The sequence below is a fragment of the Poecilia mexicana genome, unplaced genomic scaffold (genome assembly GCF_051168715.1).
Source record: "Poecilia mexicana isolate PSO_F unplaced genomic scaffold, ASM5116871v1 scaffold_20, whole genome shotgun sequence".
NCBI classification, from domain to species: Eukaryota; Metazoa; Chordata; class Actinopteri; order Cyprinodontiformes; family Poeciliidae; genus Poecilia; species Poecilia mexicana.
In genome coordinates, this window is record NW_028263389.1 from 12,038,762 (window position 1) to 12,056,834 (window position 18,073).

Sequence of the window (18,073 nt, forward strand, 5' to 3'; positions counted from 1 at the left end):
TTTCGGTTCAGCCTACATTTTGATAAAACCCCTCATCCTGGGGGTAAAAAATGAAAAGAAGGAGGCCTGCTGCTGTTCTGCAAGGTTCTGCAAGGTCTGTTGCAACTGACTGCTTTTTTCTCCACACAACTACGAGACAGACATGCACTGATGATAACAAAAACTGTCTCTGGTTTAATTGGAAATTGCACCCCCACCCCCTTTTTTTTTTGTCTGTCTGTTAGTTTGTTTATCCTCCTTTCCTCATTATCCTCATTTTTTTCTAGGCAACGCACAAACTGCAGCGTCATAATTTCCGATTGTTTGGACAGGAACGATGTTGAAATTATCCCCCCCCTCTCCACCCCCACCTCTCCATCTGTCTGACTCCATCCCACCCTCCTTCCAGGAGCGGCAGAGCGAGGACAGAAGGACTGAAGAAGCGACAGTACCAATGCAAACCCAGCCACACAGTGACACCACTCATGCATGCAGATGTGAGGGATGATAGCTACCTTTTTCGCCGGCGGCTCCTCCGCGCTGAGCGCTCGGGCCCCGAACAGGGGTGATGGGAGGGGGCGGGGGGGAGGCGGACAATTGTCAGCGGCGGGACCTCGATCACGCATTCGCCGCAACCGAGCGGACCGCAAACCCGCACGAAAACGCCCCCGTGCCTTTGCTGACGCTGGCTCCGCCTACTTGTGTCAATCAAAGTGGGAGTAGGCGGGGTATGAGTGCGCCTGCTGAGGTAGAGGAGGCTTGTTATCTGCCTGTACAAAAACCTACTTTTAAAAACCTTGGTTGTCTTGCGTTTAATTTATTTATATAAACGCATGTAATTTTTATATTCATGCAACATTGTAGGGGAGGTTTATGTCTTTCTCAAGATTCTCTCATGCATTTCAGTAGAGACTTGTGGCTCTTCGCCCAGGGCACCATCCATTTAGGGAGCGGAAAAAGAACTCAAAGAAAAAAAAAAAATCCATTTTTGCCTTTACTGCAGTTTTACCTATCTGTTTGTCTGTCAGTCTGTCAGCCTATCTGATATTTTACACTAAAATGTCCTGGAGGACCCCATCAATTGTTTCTTATGCCTCTTTTGCTTACGGTGCTCCTCTTTCAATTTCTGTCTTGCCGCATGGTTAGGCAAGGCAAAAGATGTTGAAGTCAATGATGTGATCCTTACCCAATATGATTTACATATGATTTGAACTTCCTTCTTCTTTTTCTGCTCTTTGATCTGCCATGTTCCTTTCCAACTCCTGGATTTTGGGGATTTTCATGCAAATTTCTCAAATTTGCATGAAAGATAAAATAAAACGGACATGAAACATAGCTTCTAATCAATTTTTTTGTTTTAATTAAGATTAAATGTTCATTTAAAACAGAAATTTAACATATCAAACAATTCAGGAAAACATCAGCAGCTCTATATATTCAGAAACTCACAAATCAGGCATTCTTCACGGCTGCCAAAAGAACAGGGTCCTTGTTGAGAGGCCCTCTCGGGGAAGTAAACAGACGGGAATGCAACATTAACACTGCAGATATTGATTTAAAGATGAAGTATCTCTTTGTGTAACAGCTCATAACTGTTTGTTTTAAGCCGGAAGGTGATGGCAGAAGATAACGATCTGGAAAAGTGAGTAACTTAATCGCTGTTTTTTTTTTCCCCAGTCAACGTAAAACGGACAATGTCCGCGCTTATTTCACTTCCAAACTGTACCTCCAGCCCATTAGCAGCATGGGCTGTTAATGGGCCTCTCTTTATGTGTAATATTTATAAAAATGCATCCATGGACTAGCCTGCTTCAAGATGCCTGCGCCGTGTGATTCGGTGAAGCTCATTATCAGCAGCTCGGGTTAACCGAGGACACAGCCCGCTGTCATATTATTCACTTCTACAGTTTTCTCTCACCTCTTAATATCCCTTTGGCTCTACCTTGAGTGTTTATGTCTTGTTTGAGCTCAGTTTCATGTCCATTTGCACATTACGCACTTTCCTGTGGATCCATCTGTCCATGCAGGCGCGCTGTAGAGGAGCTCCTCAGGGAGACGGACAGAGCCCGGCTGAGAGCAGAGACCATGGGCCCCGCAGGATGGTGAGCTGGGATTCTTGTGTTGAATGTATTTCTGGTGTTCTTTAAAGAGGTATATGTTTTTTAGTTACAGTTAAACTTTCTAGTTCCCCTTCTCTCACTAAAGTGTCCAAACTCACTATGCTCTTCCAAATGTGGAAATTTTAGCCTGTTTTAGTAAGATTTTACGACCAACAGGTGGGCGGCCATGTTGCTTGTTTTCTTGTGCCATATGTTGAGCATTTTAAATTAATAGATTGAAGAATTATTAGTTTGGGATGTTGCTTTATATTAGGGATGAAAATTTGGGCCAATATTGTTATGCGATATTAATATTTATGTTATTTAACAATATCAGACATATTTATTTCAATACATCTTGGGCGCCATATCAACTGCGCTGCCTTCTTTGCCTCTCTGCTTCAGTTAAACACCCCATAATCCTGAACTGCATCAGTAAAACTGCCATATGACTTTCCCCTTTTGAAACACATACACAAATCCTATTAAGATATAAATAAACAATGGTTGTTGATATCTGCCTAGTTTTACTCATCAGGCCAGTAGCAATATGTTAAAAATGACAGCAGCCGATACCGATATACATGCCGATATATCGTGCGTCCCTACTTTATATCCCAATACGGCTTTAAACCTGTCTTCTGTTCCTTGATCTCCCTGATGCTATTTGTTTTCAAACAAACCTCTGAAGCCTTCATAAAAGAACTGGGTTATACTGAAATTGTTGGTTGAACATATCTAAAGGAAAGGGGGCTGAAGACATGTTCATGCCACACCTTTCAGATTTTTATTTGTAAAATCTTTTAGTATCTTTATCTTTTTTTTTTTTCTTTTTTCAAATTATCTTATAGTTTGCGTTAGGGTAAAAAACAAATCCCAGTAAAATACTATGAGAGTCTGTGATTGTAACATGGCAAAAGGCAGAATGAAATCATCTAAAGGCAAAGTCTATCCCTGGTGCCATGTGAGTTATGATCATCTGACTCCTTTATATCACATCCATCTCCTCCTCTGAGTGACGTTCTGATGGCTGGATTGACCCTCTGTGTTCCCCTAACAGGTTGAAATGCCCCCTGCAGGGCACCAACAAACGTTTTCTCCTCAACACGCTTCGCTCCACAGACCTGCAGCGCCACTCCGACGTGTCCAGAACTAGCCGCTCCAGCAACACGAGAGGACGCGTGAGGAGCGAGTCCCCGGACAGACGCCGTGACCGCAGCAGATCGCCGCCAACGGATCGCAGGAGTAACGGAGGGCGCACAGACCGTAAACGCTCTCCTTCTCCTCCTCGAAGGGACGGCCGCACGAGTCAAGATAAGAGGCTGGACAGAGATAAGGAGCAGCAGCGCAGGCACAGAGACAACAGAGACAAAAGACACGACGATGGACGAAATGGAGGCAGAAGCAGACGGACACAGACTTCATAAGCGAACTGGCTCTGACTGGAGAGAGGTGGCGGGTCTCCACACTCAGAACCATCTCAGGCTTTCAGAACTGGTGTGATGTAGACGGTTGCGATTTATCAGACATAATTTAGGTTTAAAAAGTAAAGTGTGTTTTACTGATTATTTTTTATTCAAGATTTTGGTGAGATTAATGTGTATTTATTGTTCTTTTTGGTTCTTCTTCACTAAAATGTGACCTAATAAAAAGCTCAAGCTGCCGTTACGTTGGCATCTCCCTGGAAATCTCTCTTCAGCAAACATTTTCTCCTCCTCCCTTCTCACTTGACTCGCGCTCGGGTCTAGCTGTGTTTCACCGAACCTCCATTATAATGCCATTACTATTCTTCAGCTGCTATTCACACGTCATGGTGTTGACACAGCCCAGGCTGCTGTCGCCACAGGGTAAGCTCAGTTTTATCGCATGTCCAAGTTTTTGTCAGGCTATCTGGAAGTGTTTTGTTTGCTAAAGCAGATAAAAAAAAGAACATGTTTTCCTGACACACCTTTACTCTGGTCCAAGTGATCTCAGATTTGCCTTATTTCTAAAACACCATAGCTCAAATAATCTCAGCCTTGTTTCTTGAACATCGCAGTGTGTGGTGTAGAGTTGTGCCCATCTGGAAGACCTCGGCCCCAATCCCAAGTCTTTTGCCATCTACTGAAATATATGTTTATGTGCTTTTCACCATAGAGACGATCAACATGTGGCTCTATTGATGTGGTAAGAAAACCCAGGCTGCCATCAGCCCGCCTGCATTGTTGGTTCTCATGACTCTCATTGTCATCTGAGCAGCTCTCCATGGATTCTCTTTGGATTTTAGGTCAGGAAATATTTTTGAACAATGACACCATGGTTATTAAAGCAGATATAGTACTTTTCACAGTGTGGACGCGCACCAAGTTCTGCTGAAAAATTAAATCAGCATCTCCATAAATTGTATCTGCAGAGGCATGAATCATGTAAAGTGGCCTAGACTTGATAAAACACAATGGTGGGTGAAATGGCTCCGCAAAATCCTACAGATGATTCTGTCCTAGAGTAGAGTTAACAACAAAGAATGCAACAATTATCACCCTGAAATACCCCAGTGTGGTGACTCTTAAAACTCAGACTCAAGCTGCAGGCTTCGGTTATTGCTGTTGCTTTTTTTTCCCCTACACCTTTTACTTTCACTAAACCTCCCTTTTTATATGGTTGGATACAGAACTCCGTGAACAGTCAGGTTCTTTAGCAGTGACCATAGCTTACACTCCTTGAAGACATCAAATAGAGTCAGCTGATGCAGAAAGCAGTTTTCCACATAATTTTGTAGGACATAACATTCTAATTTTCAGAAAAAAACTTGATTTTGGTTTGTCATTAGCTGTAACCTGTAATCTTCTAACTTAACAGAAAATAAATGCTTAAAATAAAACCACACAGGTGGAAAAAATCTAAAGCATCACTTTTTGAACTTTACTTAATAGTGACATAAAGGAACTTTTCAGTGATACTCTAATTAATCTGTATATCTTTCCTGTCTGCACAGTAAGCCTGTATGGGTGCAAATATTGCTTGACCTGCGAGATAAAGGGACCTGGTAAAGCAGCCGCAGTTGTCTGGGAAACGGGCAGTGGAAAGCTCGGACACGGGGATGTCCTATTTTCCACCACCGTTTTGTCACCCCTGTCTGGCGTTCAACATGTATCCATTACACTTTTCTAGATGCATCATTTAACACCATTTTCACCCAGCAGCTCCACACGGACAAGAGCCCTTGGCGACAACAAACAGGGCTGCTGCGGCCGCCGCACTCTCGCCGTGTTTGCTAGCCATTAGCCTCTCGCGGCCCTGCGTGCGCGCGTGAGAGTCCGCCTCATTAAACATCGGCGCTCGCGGTAAGCCAATTAAGCTGGAGAGAGCGACTGAACTCAATTAACCGCAGAGTGTCTAGAGCGTGACTCCGCAAGCTGCGGACTTCAAACCCGCGACGTCGCAACGACTATAAGACGCGTTCATTTACACGCAAAACCTTCCTGAATGAACCTCCTTCGACTCTGATGGTGTGTGCAGCATCAATGGACTATTTGCAATGAGATCTTCAAATGCAATTATGGCACTTTCCACGGTATCTTAATGGGGGCACTCTGCGGCGCAATAAAGTTCAAGTAAACCAGTTCTATACATAACACCCACCTGCATTATGGCTTAATGGTATTTATATTTGATCATTGTTGCAAAGAGGAAGGAAACTGTTAACTCAGGCTATTCTCCACTATGTGGTTTATGAAGCATGATGTGCCTTGAATGCATTTTAGATAACTTTCCAAGCAATTTTAAGGGGGCGACAGGAGGGATGATGAGTCTTAAGTATAGAAAGGTGAGATGGGGAACTGTGATAGCAGAGTGACCACTTTCCATGCCTGTAAATCTGTGGGACAATAAAAAGACAGATGGATGGACAAGATATAAACAGCATAAGATCAGGAGTTAATGATATTCTGCCGCCCTGAAAATCTCCCTGATTTCAGAGTTTGACATCTGGATTAATCCCATGCAGAAGAGAGCTCTGAAGAAGCACCCTTCCTCCGCTCCTTTTCCAAATAAATTAATATAATTCATTTCATAACAATAACTTTTCTTGCAAAAGGTTATAGAAATTTAATTCTATTAATTATCTGGTCAAAAAAATAGTTTCCAATAGTATTCATTGAATTTTGATATATTTGTTTATTATGCTGAGTGATTTGCTACAATTATATTAAATGGTTGAGGGAGGCTTTTGTTTTCACTTATGGCCAACTGGTTTATAGTCCTCTAATAAACCAGTTGTTTAGCTGACTTTGGTTTCTTTAAAATAACCTTAATTACATTTTATCATGTCAAAACCTAGCAGAAAAATCAGTTATTCAGTTATTGAACCCATACTCTATCACATTTTGTGATTATTAGTATTCTTTGTAAAACATACAACATAATGCCACCTCCCTCGTGCTTCACAGCTGGAACGGTGTTCTCCAGATTCCAGTTGTCCTCTTTTAACTACCGAATGCCCAAACACTTCAGTTTTATTTCCATCAGCCCCTAAGACATTTCTCACAAAGTAAGGCTGTTGTCCCTGAGTTGTGCTAGATGGGTATCAACCATAATGTCTTGCCTGATTTCTATTTTTGCTGCCATCTGGAAGCAGCATGTTTGAGGTGTTCCCGTAAAGTACCCACAGGAACTTAACATTCTCCAGATACAAACAATATATATCTGTAATGAATCTTTGTAATATTTTTAAAGAATAAAATCACTGAAGCAACATTTCAGTGATTGGAAAAAGCTTTGAAACTCAGTGACCTTTTGTCTATACTTCACTGCTTCAATTTTTACAATTTGCATTTAGTCTTGATCGCTATGAAGAAAGAATCGAATGAAACACAACGAATTTACAAAGTTAATGGCAGTTAGTGAAAAATGAACTAAGCCCTTCCACAAAATAACTTGCTAGCATAATTTCTATGACCTTATAGTTAGCTAAGTTATCCGGGACAGTAGATATCACAGCCATTTTTGGCTGAATTGCATCAAAAGACTTCCAGTTTAAGTGAAGAAATTCATTTGCTGGGAAGAGAGCTTCAATGCACCCAAGATTTCGGTCACTTCTAAGCTGCACGCATGCAGGCCTAAAAGGTGTTTTTCTGTTCTGACAATTGCCCATGGCACATTTTCACTCGCCCTCTTGTCTGGGGGGGAAATAAACAGGTGGATGCAGGTGAACGTTGTTGTATTTGCAGAGCGGCACTGATTTACGCGCTCTGCTCAGAATCTCCTGGAAACCGGCCGCTGCAGCTCTCCCGTTTTGTGCAAACAGTGAAACCAATGGCTTGGTGCGCCGCAGGGTCACATGGTGTCAGAGGGACACACCTGTGCGGAGCCCGCGGGGGCCTTGCAGTTGCGCCACAGGTGCGTAAGAGCTGAAGGTCCACGCCGAGGCAGGATCGCAGGTACTCAGCCTCGGGTCCTCTCCAACCATGAATCGGGAAGACCCCTTCTATCCCTCTCAGGTTTTTAAAGACTCCTGCGCCTACCAGAGATCCCTGAGAGATGACTACAGTCCGCCGCCCTGCCTCTACATGAGCAGGCAGGTGCACTCCGTGTACACGCCGCCGTCCCTGGGGACCCTGGAGCAGGCCAGCCTTCCCGACATCGCTCCTGCCGCTTTCACCATGCCCGGCATGCGGGAGGATCCGGGCGTGCCACCGCTCCACCACCCGCAGGGCCTCCAGCAGCAGCCAACACTCCAGCCTCCGGGTTATATAGACGCAGGAGAGCAGAACAGATATCACCTCCCTTTTCCCTGGATGAAGACCACCAAATCCCACTCGCACACCTGGAAGGGCCAATGGACAGGTACAGAAAACCCGCACATAAATCGAGGAAAGAAAATAAATGTGTGTGATTTTTTTAAGGACCCACAATGCGGAATCAAGTAATAAATCTGAGCTCTATTTGACTTTCGGAGGCCTTTATTGACATCTCTTAGAAAAGGGCTTGAATTTACTGCATTTGGAATAAAAGGTCAGCGCTTGCTATAGTACCACAACTTGAGACTGCAGCGCGTAGATTCTGAAACTTAAACAGCAAGATTATAACTTTTAAGGAAATTATATCCATTAAAAATATATAAATAGATTATTAATGTGGTGTGTAATCTTTAGACTGATATATAAATGCTGCCAAAACATATGACTTCTGCACAAACGCTTTTTTCACCCATCATGGATTTTAAATTATTTTGAAAGTTATGTATATTACATACCAATTAAAGTTATATACATAATTTTATTTGGGTTAAATAAAAAACAAACAAGAAAACAAATATATATATATATATATATATATATATATATATATATATATATATATATATTTTAGCAAAGTTTTTATATATATATATATATATATTTTATATATATATATATATATATATATATATATATATATATATATATATATATATATATATATATATATTAGCAGAAACTGTTTTTTAAATTTAATTAAACTTACAAACTACCCATAATTAAGATGGTTAAATAAATGCACGTTTGATTCCTTAGTTCTTAACAATAACTTTGGTTATGTATAAAATATATTTTTGACTCATTGGTTATTAGTCAAAACGAGCAGAAAAAGTGCTTTTTACATAGAAACAGGAAGAGAGAAAAAACTATTAAATAATCACTTTGATTTAGGTTAGTACAAATAAACGGAACTAAAAAAAATTACAGCTTAAATTATCAAGATGTTACAATAGTTCCTATTTTCAATTGAACTAGTTTTGAATAAATTAGATGTCATTTGGCCTGGACATAAATAATAAATTTATTGTTTTGTTTCTGTTGCATGACCAACTTTCTGAATTTATCATCAGTTATTTGGCTCTGCTCTAAGTTTTACCACAATCCCAATAAAAAAAAGTTTATTAAAGTGTCTTAAAGAATAAAAAAACAGAATTACATCATATAAAAGACTCTGAATCTGATTTTGTTTTCCAGGGTCTTACGTGATGACCGAGGCAGAGGAAAACAAGCGCACGCGGACCGCGTACACGCGCGCCCAGCTGCTGGAGCTCGAGAAGGAGTTCCTCTTCAACCGCTACATCTCGAGGCCGCGGCGCGTGGAGCTGGCGCTGACCCTGAGCCTCACCGAGCGCCACATCAAGATCTGGTTCCAGAACCGGCGCATGAAGTGGAAGAAGGAGGAGGACCGGAGGAGGGCCAGGGGGTCTGAGCCGGACCAGGACTCTTCCATCACCTCTGGGGATCAGGGAGAGACTGCGGGGGCAGGGGTGTCTTCCTCGAATGGACCTCACACCAGCACGCCCCCTCTTTCCCCACTGCATGGCCACACGTTGTCCGCGTCGGGGTCCAGAGAACCAGCATAGACGTGGAGAGCACTCCTCTTAATTGGATTATATAGGAAATATATATTTTTTTGTTGCACAAAGATAAAGCTGTTCTTACAGCAAGTTAAAGGACCTGTCCAGATCCCCTCATACATTCCAGTGTTTTTTTGTTGTTTTTTTTACATGGGAAATGTGGCTCAGTGCCCAGGGCGCCATTCATCCAGGGAGCAGAAATCAATCAATCAATCAATCAATCAATCAATCAATCAATCAATCAATCAATCAATCAATCAATCAATCAATCAATCAATGCACAAGTCAATTTAAAGTTACATTTCGGACAGAAAACAAGTAGGCAACAGGTTTTACTATTGTGTACATTCCATATATCAGCATCCACCTGTGTATACAAGTTTAAATCACATGCTTTATTAATTACACTGTTTAAAAGTGTATATGCTAACTTTGAAATAAAAACATATACAAGTATTGCAGCTCCCTGTTAAATGTGGTTACACTGGAACAGAGGTCTAGGCTTTATAATTTGTTTGTTGCGTCAGAGAGCACGAGACCTTGGAGACGCAGGCGGCAGATCTTCTTTACCTCCCCAATGCCACGCGCCCTTTCCGCCGCGCGCTCGTTCTGGCAGCGCTCAGAGAGCTCGTGCAAGATGGTCACCTTGTCATTCATCCGCGCGCAGATGACAAACGGGAAGCCGAAACGCCCCTTGTACTCCTCGTTCAGCCGCGTCATCTGCGAGGCCTCGGCCGAGCTCAGCGCGTCCATCCCGGCTCGGGTCTGCTCTTCCTGGGACTCCCGGGTCAATGCACCGCTGTGGAGATGCTTGCCCGCGAGGTCCGGGTGACACCTGAGGATCCCCTCCTTACCTGAACACAACTGGTGATTCATTATACTGCTCCCAGTATGGATGTAATAAATAAAAGTACAAGATGCGTGAAACAGCGAAAATCCTTTAACCTCACCCGACTCTGGGAGAGCATCGATGAATTCATTAATCGCAGCTTCTAAAGCATTAAAGCTCGTAAAGGGACGACGGGTCCAAACAGCGGCTGTTATAAGAGGACATTTCTCCACTACATTACCGAAAATATTTACAAAATCTTCATAAGGAAGAGCATTTACTGCCGAAATGTCCATGGGAACAGTTTTTTGGTTGTACGGGTAGTGTTTAATGACCTTCGGACAACACTTTTGAAAACAGGTTAACGCACTGCTGGACATTCAACTGGCAAACATCTGATGTCTGGCGACACCTAGCGGCTGTAAAGCAAAGAACAGGACATCGTCTTGCACAACTATTCATCTGTAAACTTCAATGTTTTCTCAAGTTCAAATTACAAGCCTTAATGTATTTTATTGGGATTCCAATATTTTAGTACAAAACAGCACATCATTGTAGAAATAAAAAGGTTATATTTTTATTTATTTATTTTGGCAAACAACTAAAATTCTACAGCGCTATTGACTCAAAAAATAACTCTTTGGATGAACATAAAAAAAAATCATGGAAAGATTTTCCACCTGATTACTTTGCTTTATTTCTGCACTGTGTAATTCTGTTACTCAAATTTAAAGCAAATGTGTTTGCTCAACTTATTTTTTAAAGTTGATTCAACTTATTTACTTTAGTTGGACCCAATGTAATTTAATAGAGCCAGCCCAACTAATTTGCAATGTTTAGGACCAAATAATTGACTTTACTTGATTAAGATGAAAGAAAATTTAGGTGAAACCAACTTATTTTACAGTGGTACCTTCACACTACTTAAGTTCATCCAACTCATGAAAATTAAGTTAGCTCAACAAATATGCTTCATGCTGAAAGAAAGCTATTTAATCATGTGGAAATCTATGTGGATTTCTTTGCTAAACAGTGATCAACACAGCACTTTGCCCAAGTTGTTCATTACTTCCACCCCATCCAGGACAATCCCAACATCCTCATTGGCATCACGAGGCTCTGCTCCCTCTGGTCGAATAATGATGATTCCAAAGACAGTCTCGGCTATGGCCATTTGTGCACCTTGATCAACGCCCTATGGGAGTTAGGGTGGGGTGTGGGGGGGAGAGATTTCACATCTCATTAAATAAAAAAATTACGTTAAAATTGTTTGGCTGACTCATGGTAAAATACTTCCAACAACTAAGGTCCACCATGGACCTGTCTGTGTTAATTGTGAGTCCAGTGTTAATATTTTCCATTTAGAAAAGGTACTGTATTTTACAGCCCCCAAAACATACAACCGACTGTTTCATTACTTTTCATATGTCTGCTAATGTGTGAGAAATAGTTCTTCTCTGTAGTTAGATCAATACATGTGCACAAATGACGACTGTATGTTAATAATTCTTGTAGCTCCTGAGTGTTTTGTTTAGGATGGACTCTACTGAAATGAATATACAAAGCATTCCATGTCTTAAAAGTACATGGACAGTCTATGTGTGGGCATGGGTAACTTTGCATGCTGGTGTTGAAGTCTAAAATGTTTTAGCAGCTCATGTCTACTAGACACAGAGAGACTACACTCCTTACAGTTCCACACCCCACGCAAATCAAGACAAATAAAACCGACTGGCCAAATACAAGTTTAGCGGAACCCTAGCTTTATAAGCGCTCTAACACTAGATTCAGTCACTTTAAATCTGGCAAAACCTGCCATTAACGACTGAAATGTAAAACTTGATGGCCGATGACCCCCTTCACCAGTGCTAATCCAGGTGGATAACAGACAGGTGATGTTCTGAAAGAGATGTTATATATATATATATATATATATATATATATATATATATATATATATATATATATATATATATATATATACATATATAATGCAGACTTTGGTCATAGCGTTGTCCCATATATGCGACACCTCAGTTAACACCTCCGCACAATAATTCAGCGCATGAGTGACAACTTTTTCTCATCGTAGTTGCAACATGTGTCTCTGTACAGCTAGCTTTGCTAGCATCACGTCCACGGAGTTTACCTTTCTTTAAGCTCTTCTTCCAAGTAACGCTAAAAGTTGGACGAAGTCCCCACCGTCTGTGAAAGCGAAGCGCTGCTGATTTTACATGTCACCACATCTTATGATATATGTAGCGCTATTATATTACTGACGATTAGACAGACATCTTCTCCCGCTCAGAGGAAACCAGTGCACATTTCTTGGAGCTCCGCGTGCGAGTAAAGGGGGAGGCGATGGGTGACCACAGACACGTAAGTCACGTAAGTCAATAGTAATTAAAATAATAGTGGATAAAAGGCTTCAGAACATTTATACCACAGCAGATATGGAAAACCACAAAAGCAAAAATTAAATCATATACAAATGTATTAATCTCTTCATGTTAAATAAATAAAAAGTATGTTTTATTTAAATCTTTATGTCAGCTTGAGTCATGCACAGCTGAGCTGATCATTTCCATAGCAACAATCAGAAGCAAGAGTTGTGCCAGAAGTCCAGTGAGCTCACTGATGAGGTCATAGACGTACATCACAGTAGATCAAAGAAGTTCTAATGCTTGAATGCTGGAATCTCTAAGCATCAGTCAGGATCCAGACATTTCTTGGAGATTAAGGTTTGTATAAAGCAACAATGTTCAGTTTTGCGACGGCGATTGTTCCCCTGATATTCCCGGTTGGTTGGGGCATTGGATATGCCGTGACCACCGGCATGAAGAAAGTGTGCGATCGTTTCTTTCCTGGGAAGGATGGCAACAAAGAAAACGATAAGACTGAAGAAGACGATCTGTTTTGGACAGGATTTCCATCCACTTCCAAAAAACAAACCGACCCGGCTGGGGAGGTTTGTCCTGAAAAGGCTTTGGACGTTGGGACCTCGGACTCCATCTCGTCCTCTGTACAAAACAGTACAGAGGATGACAGTACTGTCTCTGGACAAACCGACCCGGCTGGGGAAGTTTGTCCAGAGACGATGGTACACCATGGTGGTGAGACTACAGTCGCAGAAAAATCTGACCCGGCTTGGGGAAGATTTGTCTGCGGCTGATCTCGTAGCCAAAGCTCTGGGTGAGGAGACAGCCAAAGCTTTGGTTTCCCTGGTCCCATCCAAGAGTCCTCTGAAGGGGACTTTCACAGGGACCTTTGAAATACAAAGTTCCCTGGATGGGGAACTTTGTATTTCAGATAACAACAGAGCTGCTCCTTTGCCAAGAAAAACACCTCTAAATTTAAAGATTTCTGTTGGAGTCGAGGTTTCCTGTTCCCCTAATTCAGTAGATAGCGATGGCTCGGATCTGCCAGTTGTAGGGAGGACAGCATCTGCAGGACCCGGACAAGCTGAGGAGAACTTTTTCAAGTTCTCAGATGAGCTCCAGAACAGCTGGGTGAACGCTGCTTTCCAGAGCATCCTGAACCTGAACGTCACCAAGCGGTGTCTCGCTCAGGAAAGGATTTTTCTGGCGGCATCGTCCATCCCCTGCTGTGGGAGGCTCATATGCTCAGCTGTCCATCAGCCCGGCAAACATTTTAGTCAACAAGACCTTTCCCCAGTTCTGATGGAGCTGAGCGAGAGGAAGCTGCCATCAGGTGTGGGAAAGGACTATGACATAAAAAGTTTGCTGGAGTCTGTTCTGGTCTGGCTGGATTCGTTTGGCGGCGACACAGATAGAGAGTTGTATGACAACGACTCCTGCTCTAACTGTGGAGCCACTTCCCTCAGGCTCCTGAACAACGGCGCCCTGATTGCCCTTCCACCAATATTATTCTCAACCAGTATATCTATACTGCTGGAGTACTGGTTGGATTTGGCATGCAAACGCCGTTGTTCAGGCTGCGGTTTACCCTGGCAGAAAAAACACTGTCTGGCCGATAACAAGGTCCTGGTGTTTTTTCTGCACAGGTTTACCAGGGAGTACCAAAAAAAAGCCACTCAGACCATCGAAGTCCCTGCAGAATGTGGGACGGAGACGTACCACCTGTCCTCCGTCATCTGTGGGGATCCGAAGCTGACACAGTTCTACTGCTATTTAACGAAAGGAGAGCGAACCGTCAAGGCAGAAAACGAGCATGTCTTCACTGCAGACAGTGACTGCAGTGAAGACATGTCCAACAACGGCTTCATTTATATGAGAAGAACTGATCAAACACCAGAGGTTAGTTTCTCCAGCCCCTCCTCTGGAAGATGGCGAAGGGCCCTTTGGAGAGGAGTGTTAAGGAAGATTTTTATGAATTAATTAATTTTGGAAAAAGTTTGGCTCTCTCTCTTCCTTTATGATCCCGGGTCCTCTCGCGACGGCCATGTGTAGTCACTCAGAAGAAAACACCAATGTGTGTTGACGTCACAGAATTGCAGTTTAATCCAATAGAAAACGCATAAAATTACAACAGAAACTGCAGAACAACAGAGACATACATTCGTTTACCTGACATAAATGGAAAGAAGGAGGAAAGAAAGAAAGAAAGAAAGAAAGAAAGAAAGAAAGAGAGAAAGAAAGAAAGAAAAGCAAAGAGGTCCAAAGACATCTTTGGAGAATTGCAAGAGCAAATCTGATCTGTTACTCTGTATTGGAAAGTCTTATCTTCTTTTCTTTAATTTATTAAAATAAGGCGTATCTTTGCTCATCCAATCCAGGAGCTATCTCTGACCCTTTGTCTGAAGCCAGGAACCCCTGCTGTGTTTACGGCCTTTCACAGATGAGTATGAAAAGCTAGAACTTCTCCTGTATTGTTTTCCCACACAGACAAAAGGCAGTTCAAACGATCCTAGCAAGCCATCTGCTGTAACAACAGGTAAAATAAAGGTCAAAAAGCCAGAATACGTTACTGATTTAAAACCACAACTAGGCCATTTGAATCAAGACATGTTAGGTTTTTAAAACTGGCTTATTTTGAATTTATTTCCTCAACAGGAGCTAAAAATATTAACATCGGAAGAAGAAAAACATCCTAGAAGACCTAATTAGTAACCATTTTGAGGTTGGAGAAATGTGACTGGGACCAAACATGTCTGATTTAAATTTAAGGGGCAAAAGGTAAAAAGATTTGACAGGTTTCCTGTTTGCAGGTTTCTCTCCGGGCACTCTGGCTTCCTGCCACAGTTTGAAATCTCCACTGAAATGATCCAGTAGGCAGAGGTGGACCCTTGGAGGCGTCCACCTATGCCTACTCTCTCTCTCTCTCTCTATATATATATATATATATATATATATATATATATATGGTCTTCACCTTCCAGGCCTTCTCCAGTTTCTCTCTGAGGCCCTGGTATTTCTCCAGTTTCTCGTGCTCCTTTTTCCTGATGTTGTAGTCGCTTGGTATTGCTACATCCACCACAACGGCTTTCCTCTGTTCTTTATCCACCACCACAATGTCCGGTTGGTTCGCCATTACCATCTTGTCTGTCTGGATCTGGAAGTCCCACAGGATCTTAGCTCGGTCATTCTCCACCACCTTTGGGGGGCCTCCTTGCACAACCTACACCTTGAGTCTTGTCTGGTGTGGTAGATCTGAGCCTCTATTGCTCTGGTGTTTAGGGCCTGTTCCTGTGCAGCCAGGATGAGGGCCTCTGTGCTGTCCTTGAGTCCAGCTTTCTCCAGCCATTGGTAGGATTTCCTGATATCAGCCACTTCAGTTATTTGTCGGTGGTACATCCCATGTAGGGGCTTGTCCTCCCATGATGGTTCCTCCAGCACCTCATCTTCTGTTCCCCATTGTCTGAGACATTCGCTGAGCACATCGTCCGTTGAGGCTTTGTCCTTGATGTATTTATGGATCTTGGATGTCTCATCCAGGACAGTGGCTCTCACGCCCACTAGTCCTCTGCCTCCTGATGATGATGATATATCTCAAGTATCTCATCATCTATCTCAATGTGAGATATATATATATATATATAAAAGCCTCCCCTGAACACAGCGGTGGTTGATTAGTTAATTTTAAACTCCTGCTCTGCTCGTTATTTTGTAATGGAAACGCACAGAATTGCGTAACACCTTGTTGAAACAATAATCACTGAGATTACTATTGTTGTTGGGTCATTAATATGAGCACGTTTTGTTGATTTTTTTTTCTTATCATTTAATAAAGTTGCGAACATTTTGATAAGCCAGTCAGAGGAGGACGTGCTGAGCGTCCTGGCAGCGTTCAGTTTGTCACCCACCGCTAGGGTTGCCACCTTTCAGAAATAAAAATAAGGGACGCACATGTTGCCCTACTCTCATGGGGTACTGCAGCGGCCATTAGGCGGGATGGTTGCTGCAGTGATAGATAATATTTTATGGCAATGTTTTGTTTTTAAAAAGTAATCCAAAAAACAATCATTCATACATAGAGTACTCCAAAATTGTACTCCAATCAGAGTAACACTCCTTAAGCACGTTTAATTAAGCAATTGTAAAAAGTATTTGGAAAACTGCTCAAGTACTGAGTGACTGATAATTATACCTAATTTAATAATCAAATGTGTCCTCAAACAGGGCTCCAAAAGCATATGTGAAAATTCTGGTACTGTAAAGAGTATGACTGAAATATTTATACAAATAAGGAGTTAGGTTTGGAGGCTGGTTCTAGACCAAATTTACCACTATGGGTAGTCAGTGCTTTTTCATGGGGACACTTAAAAAAAAAAAAGAAACAAACAAAAAAAAAAAAAACAGAGCAATATTTCAACATTTGATATATTAAGTGAGCCAAAGAGCAACTTGTGTCTGCAGAGATCCAGGCTGCAGATCCTTGGCAAATGGAAAGTCTGATCCTCTCTCAATATAACAGCTTAAAGTGCAGCACTGGAATATTTCATTAAATGTTACAGTTAAATTGTGAAGGTTAAAAAAATCCACCACTGAGTATTAACATAAGACATTTATTGAGTATAATTTCTTCTGTACCCCGTTGGCCCCCATCTAGAACTGCCCATTGGCAGCAGGTCTGTGTCTGAGATTAATAATACATTAAATAACCACTGAACACTAAATCAATATGTCAATATTTCTTAATAAAACAAACAGAAAGCCCTAACAAATCTTTTTAAAGTAGGAAATATTTACATATTTACTGTTAATCTCTCAGTATGGTTTGTTCTCTAAATGACCATTTATATTATTTTGGCTGATACGATTATACATTAAATAAGCAAATAATCAACTCATAACAGTCGATTAAAAGCACAATAGGAAACTTAATAATAAAATGTTCTACCATATAAGCCTCGGGAGATGACTGAGGGATGAAGAGATGCTGATTTCTGGTTTTTTAGGTTCTGTCGGATCTGCAGTTCCTCCCTTGATCTATTCTGTCTGGTAGCACACTGTGCCAGGACTACACGCTTCTTTTGTTTTTTAAAATGACTGTATTCCTTAAGTCCCTGAACTTCACATTTTAACGGAAAAAAAGCGCAATACGACTTGGATATAACCATAGCCATCATATACGTAGACGTCTCATGGAGCGCTGAGTCGTACGTAACAGCGTCCGCCATCTTCTATGTGGCAGCAGGGCGATCGGACATCCTTAAGTCCTGTGCTGTGTGGACTTGTTTCAACCGTTTTACGAAACAAACTGGATTCATTGGCATTACCTTTCACAGGTAAGGCTGAAAGATAAGAATTACTTGACTTTGCAGCCAGAACTTCGCTTCTAAACAACCGAGAAATATTTCCTAAGTAGCTATTGGAAATATTAGCTGCTACG

At 41.8% G+C, this 18,073-nt stretch overlaps 3 protein-coding genes across 3 annotated transcripts; 2 read left to right on the forward strand and 1 right to left on the reverse strand.

The window, feature by feature from the left end:
* Positions 1-1,442: 1,442 nt before the first annotated feature.
* Positions 1,443-3,746, forward strand: si:ch211-140b10.6 (uncharacterized LOC106909016). The gene is made up of 3 exons (XM_014975309.2): positions 1,443-1,621; positions 2,007-2,081; positions 3,139-3,746. Exons 1-3 carry the CDS (start codon positions 1,596-1,598, stop codon positions 3,503-3,505), a joined length of 468 nt encoding a protein of 155 aa, XP_014830795.1. The 5' UTR covers positions 1,443-1,595; the 3' UTR covers positions 3,506-3,746.
* A 3,666-nt stretch (positions 3,747-7,412) lies between these two features.
* Positions 7,413-9,438, forward strand: pdx1 (pancreatic and duodenal homeobox 1). The gene is made up of 2 exons (XM_014975280.2): positions 7,413-7,901; positions 9,050-9,438. The coding sequence occupies exons 1-2, from the start codon at positions 7,523-7,525 to the stop codon at positions 9,436-9,438; spliced, it is 768 nt and encodes a 255-aa protein (XP_014830766.1). The 5' UTR covers positions 7,413-7,522.
* Positions 9,439-9,460: 22 nt separating this feature from the next.
* On the reverse strand, positions 9,461-10,685 carry urad (ureidoimidazoline (2-oxo-4-hydroxy-4-carboxy-5-) decarboxylase). The gene is made up of 2 exons (XM_014975287.2): positions 10,383-10,685; positions 9,461-10,286 (listed from the first exon to the last, which is right to left on the reverse strand). The coding sequence occupies exons 1-2, from the start codon at positions 10,639-10,641 to the stop codon at positions 9,937-9,939; spliced, it is 609 nt and encodes a 202-aa protein (XP_014830773.1). The 5' UTR covers positions 10,642-10,685; the 3' UTR covers positions 9,461-9,936.
* Positions 10,686-18,073: the final 7,388 nt, after the last annotated feature.

Coding starts and splice junctions, on each gene's coding strand:
- si:ch211-140b10.6 (XM_014975309.2), top strand. CDS start 1,596: ATGGCAGAAGATAACGATCTGGAAAA. Junction 1,622..2,006: donor GAAGATAACGATCTGGAAAA/GTGAGTAACTTA, acceptor CTGTCCATGCAG/GCGCGCTGTAGAGGAGCTCC. Junction 2,082..3,138: donor ACCATGGGCCCCGCAGGATG/GTGAGCTGGGAT, acceptor TTCCCCTAACAG/GTTGAAATGCCCCCTGCAGG.
- pdx1 (XM_014975280.2), top strand. CDS start 7,523: ATGAATCGGGAAGACCCCTTCTATCCCTCTCAGGTTTTTAAAGACTCC. Junction 7,902..9,049: donor CTGGAAGGGCCAATGGACAG/GTACAGAAAACC, acceptor TTTGTTTTCCAG/GGTCTTACGTGATGACCGAG.
- urad (XM_014975287.2), bottom strand. CDS start 10,641: ATGTCCAGCAGTGCGTTAACCTGTTTTCAAAAGTGTTGTCCGAAGGTC. Junction 10,287..10,382: donor CGATGCTCTCCCAGAGTCGG/GTGAGGTTAAAG, acceptor AGTTGTGTTCAG/GTAAGGAGGGGATCCTCAGG.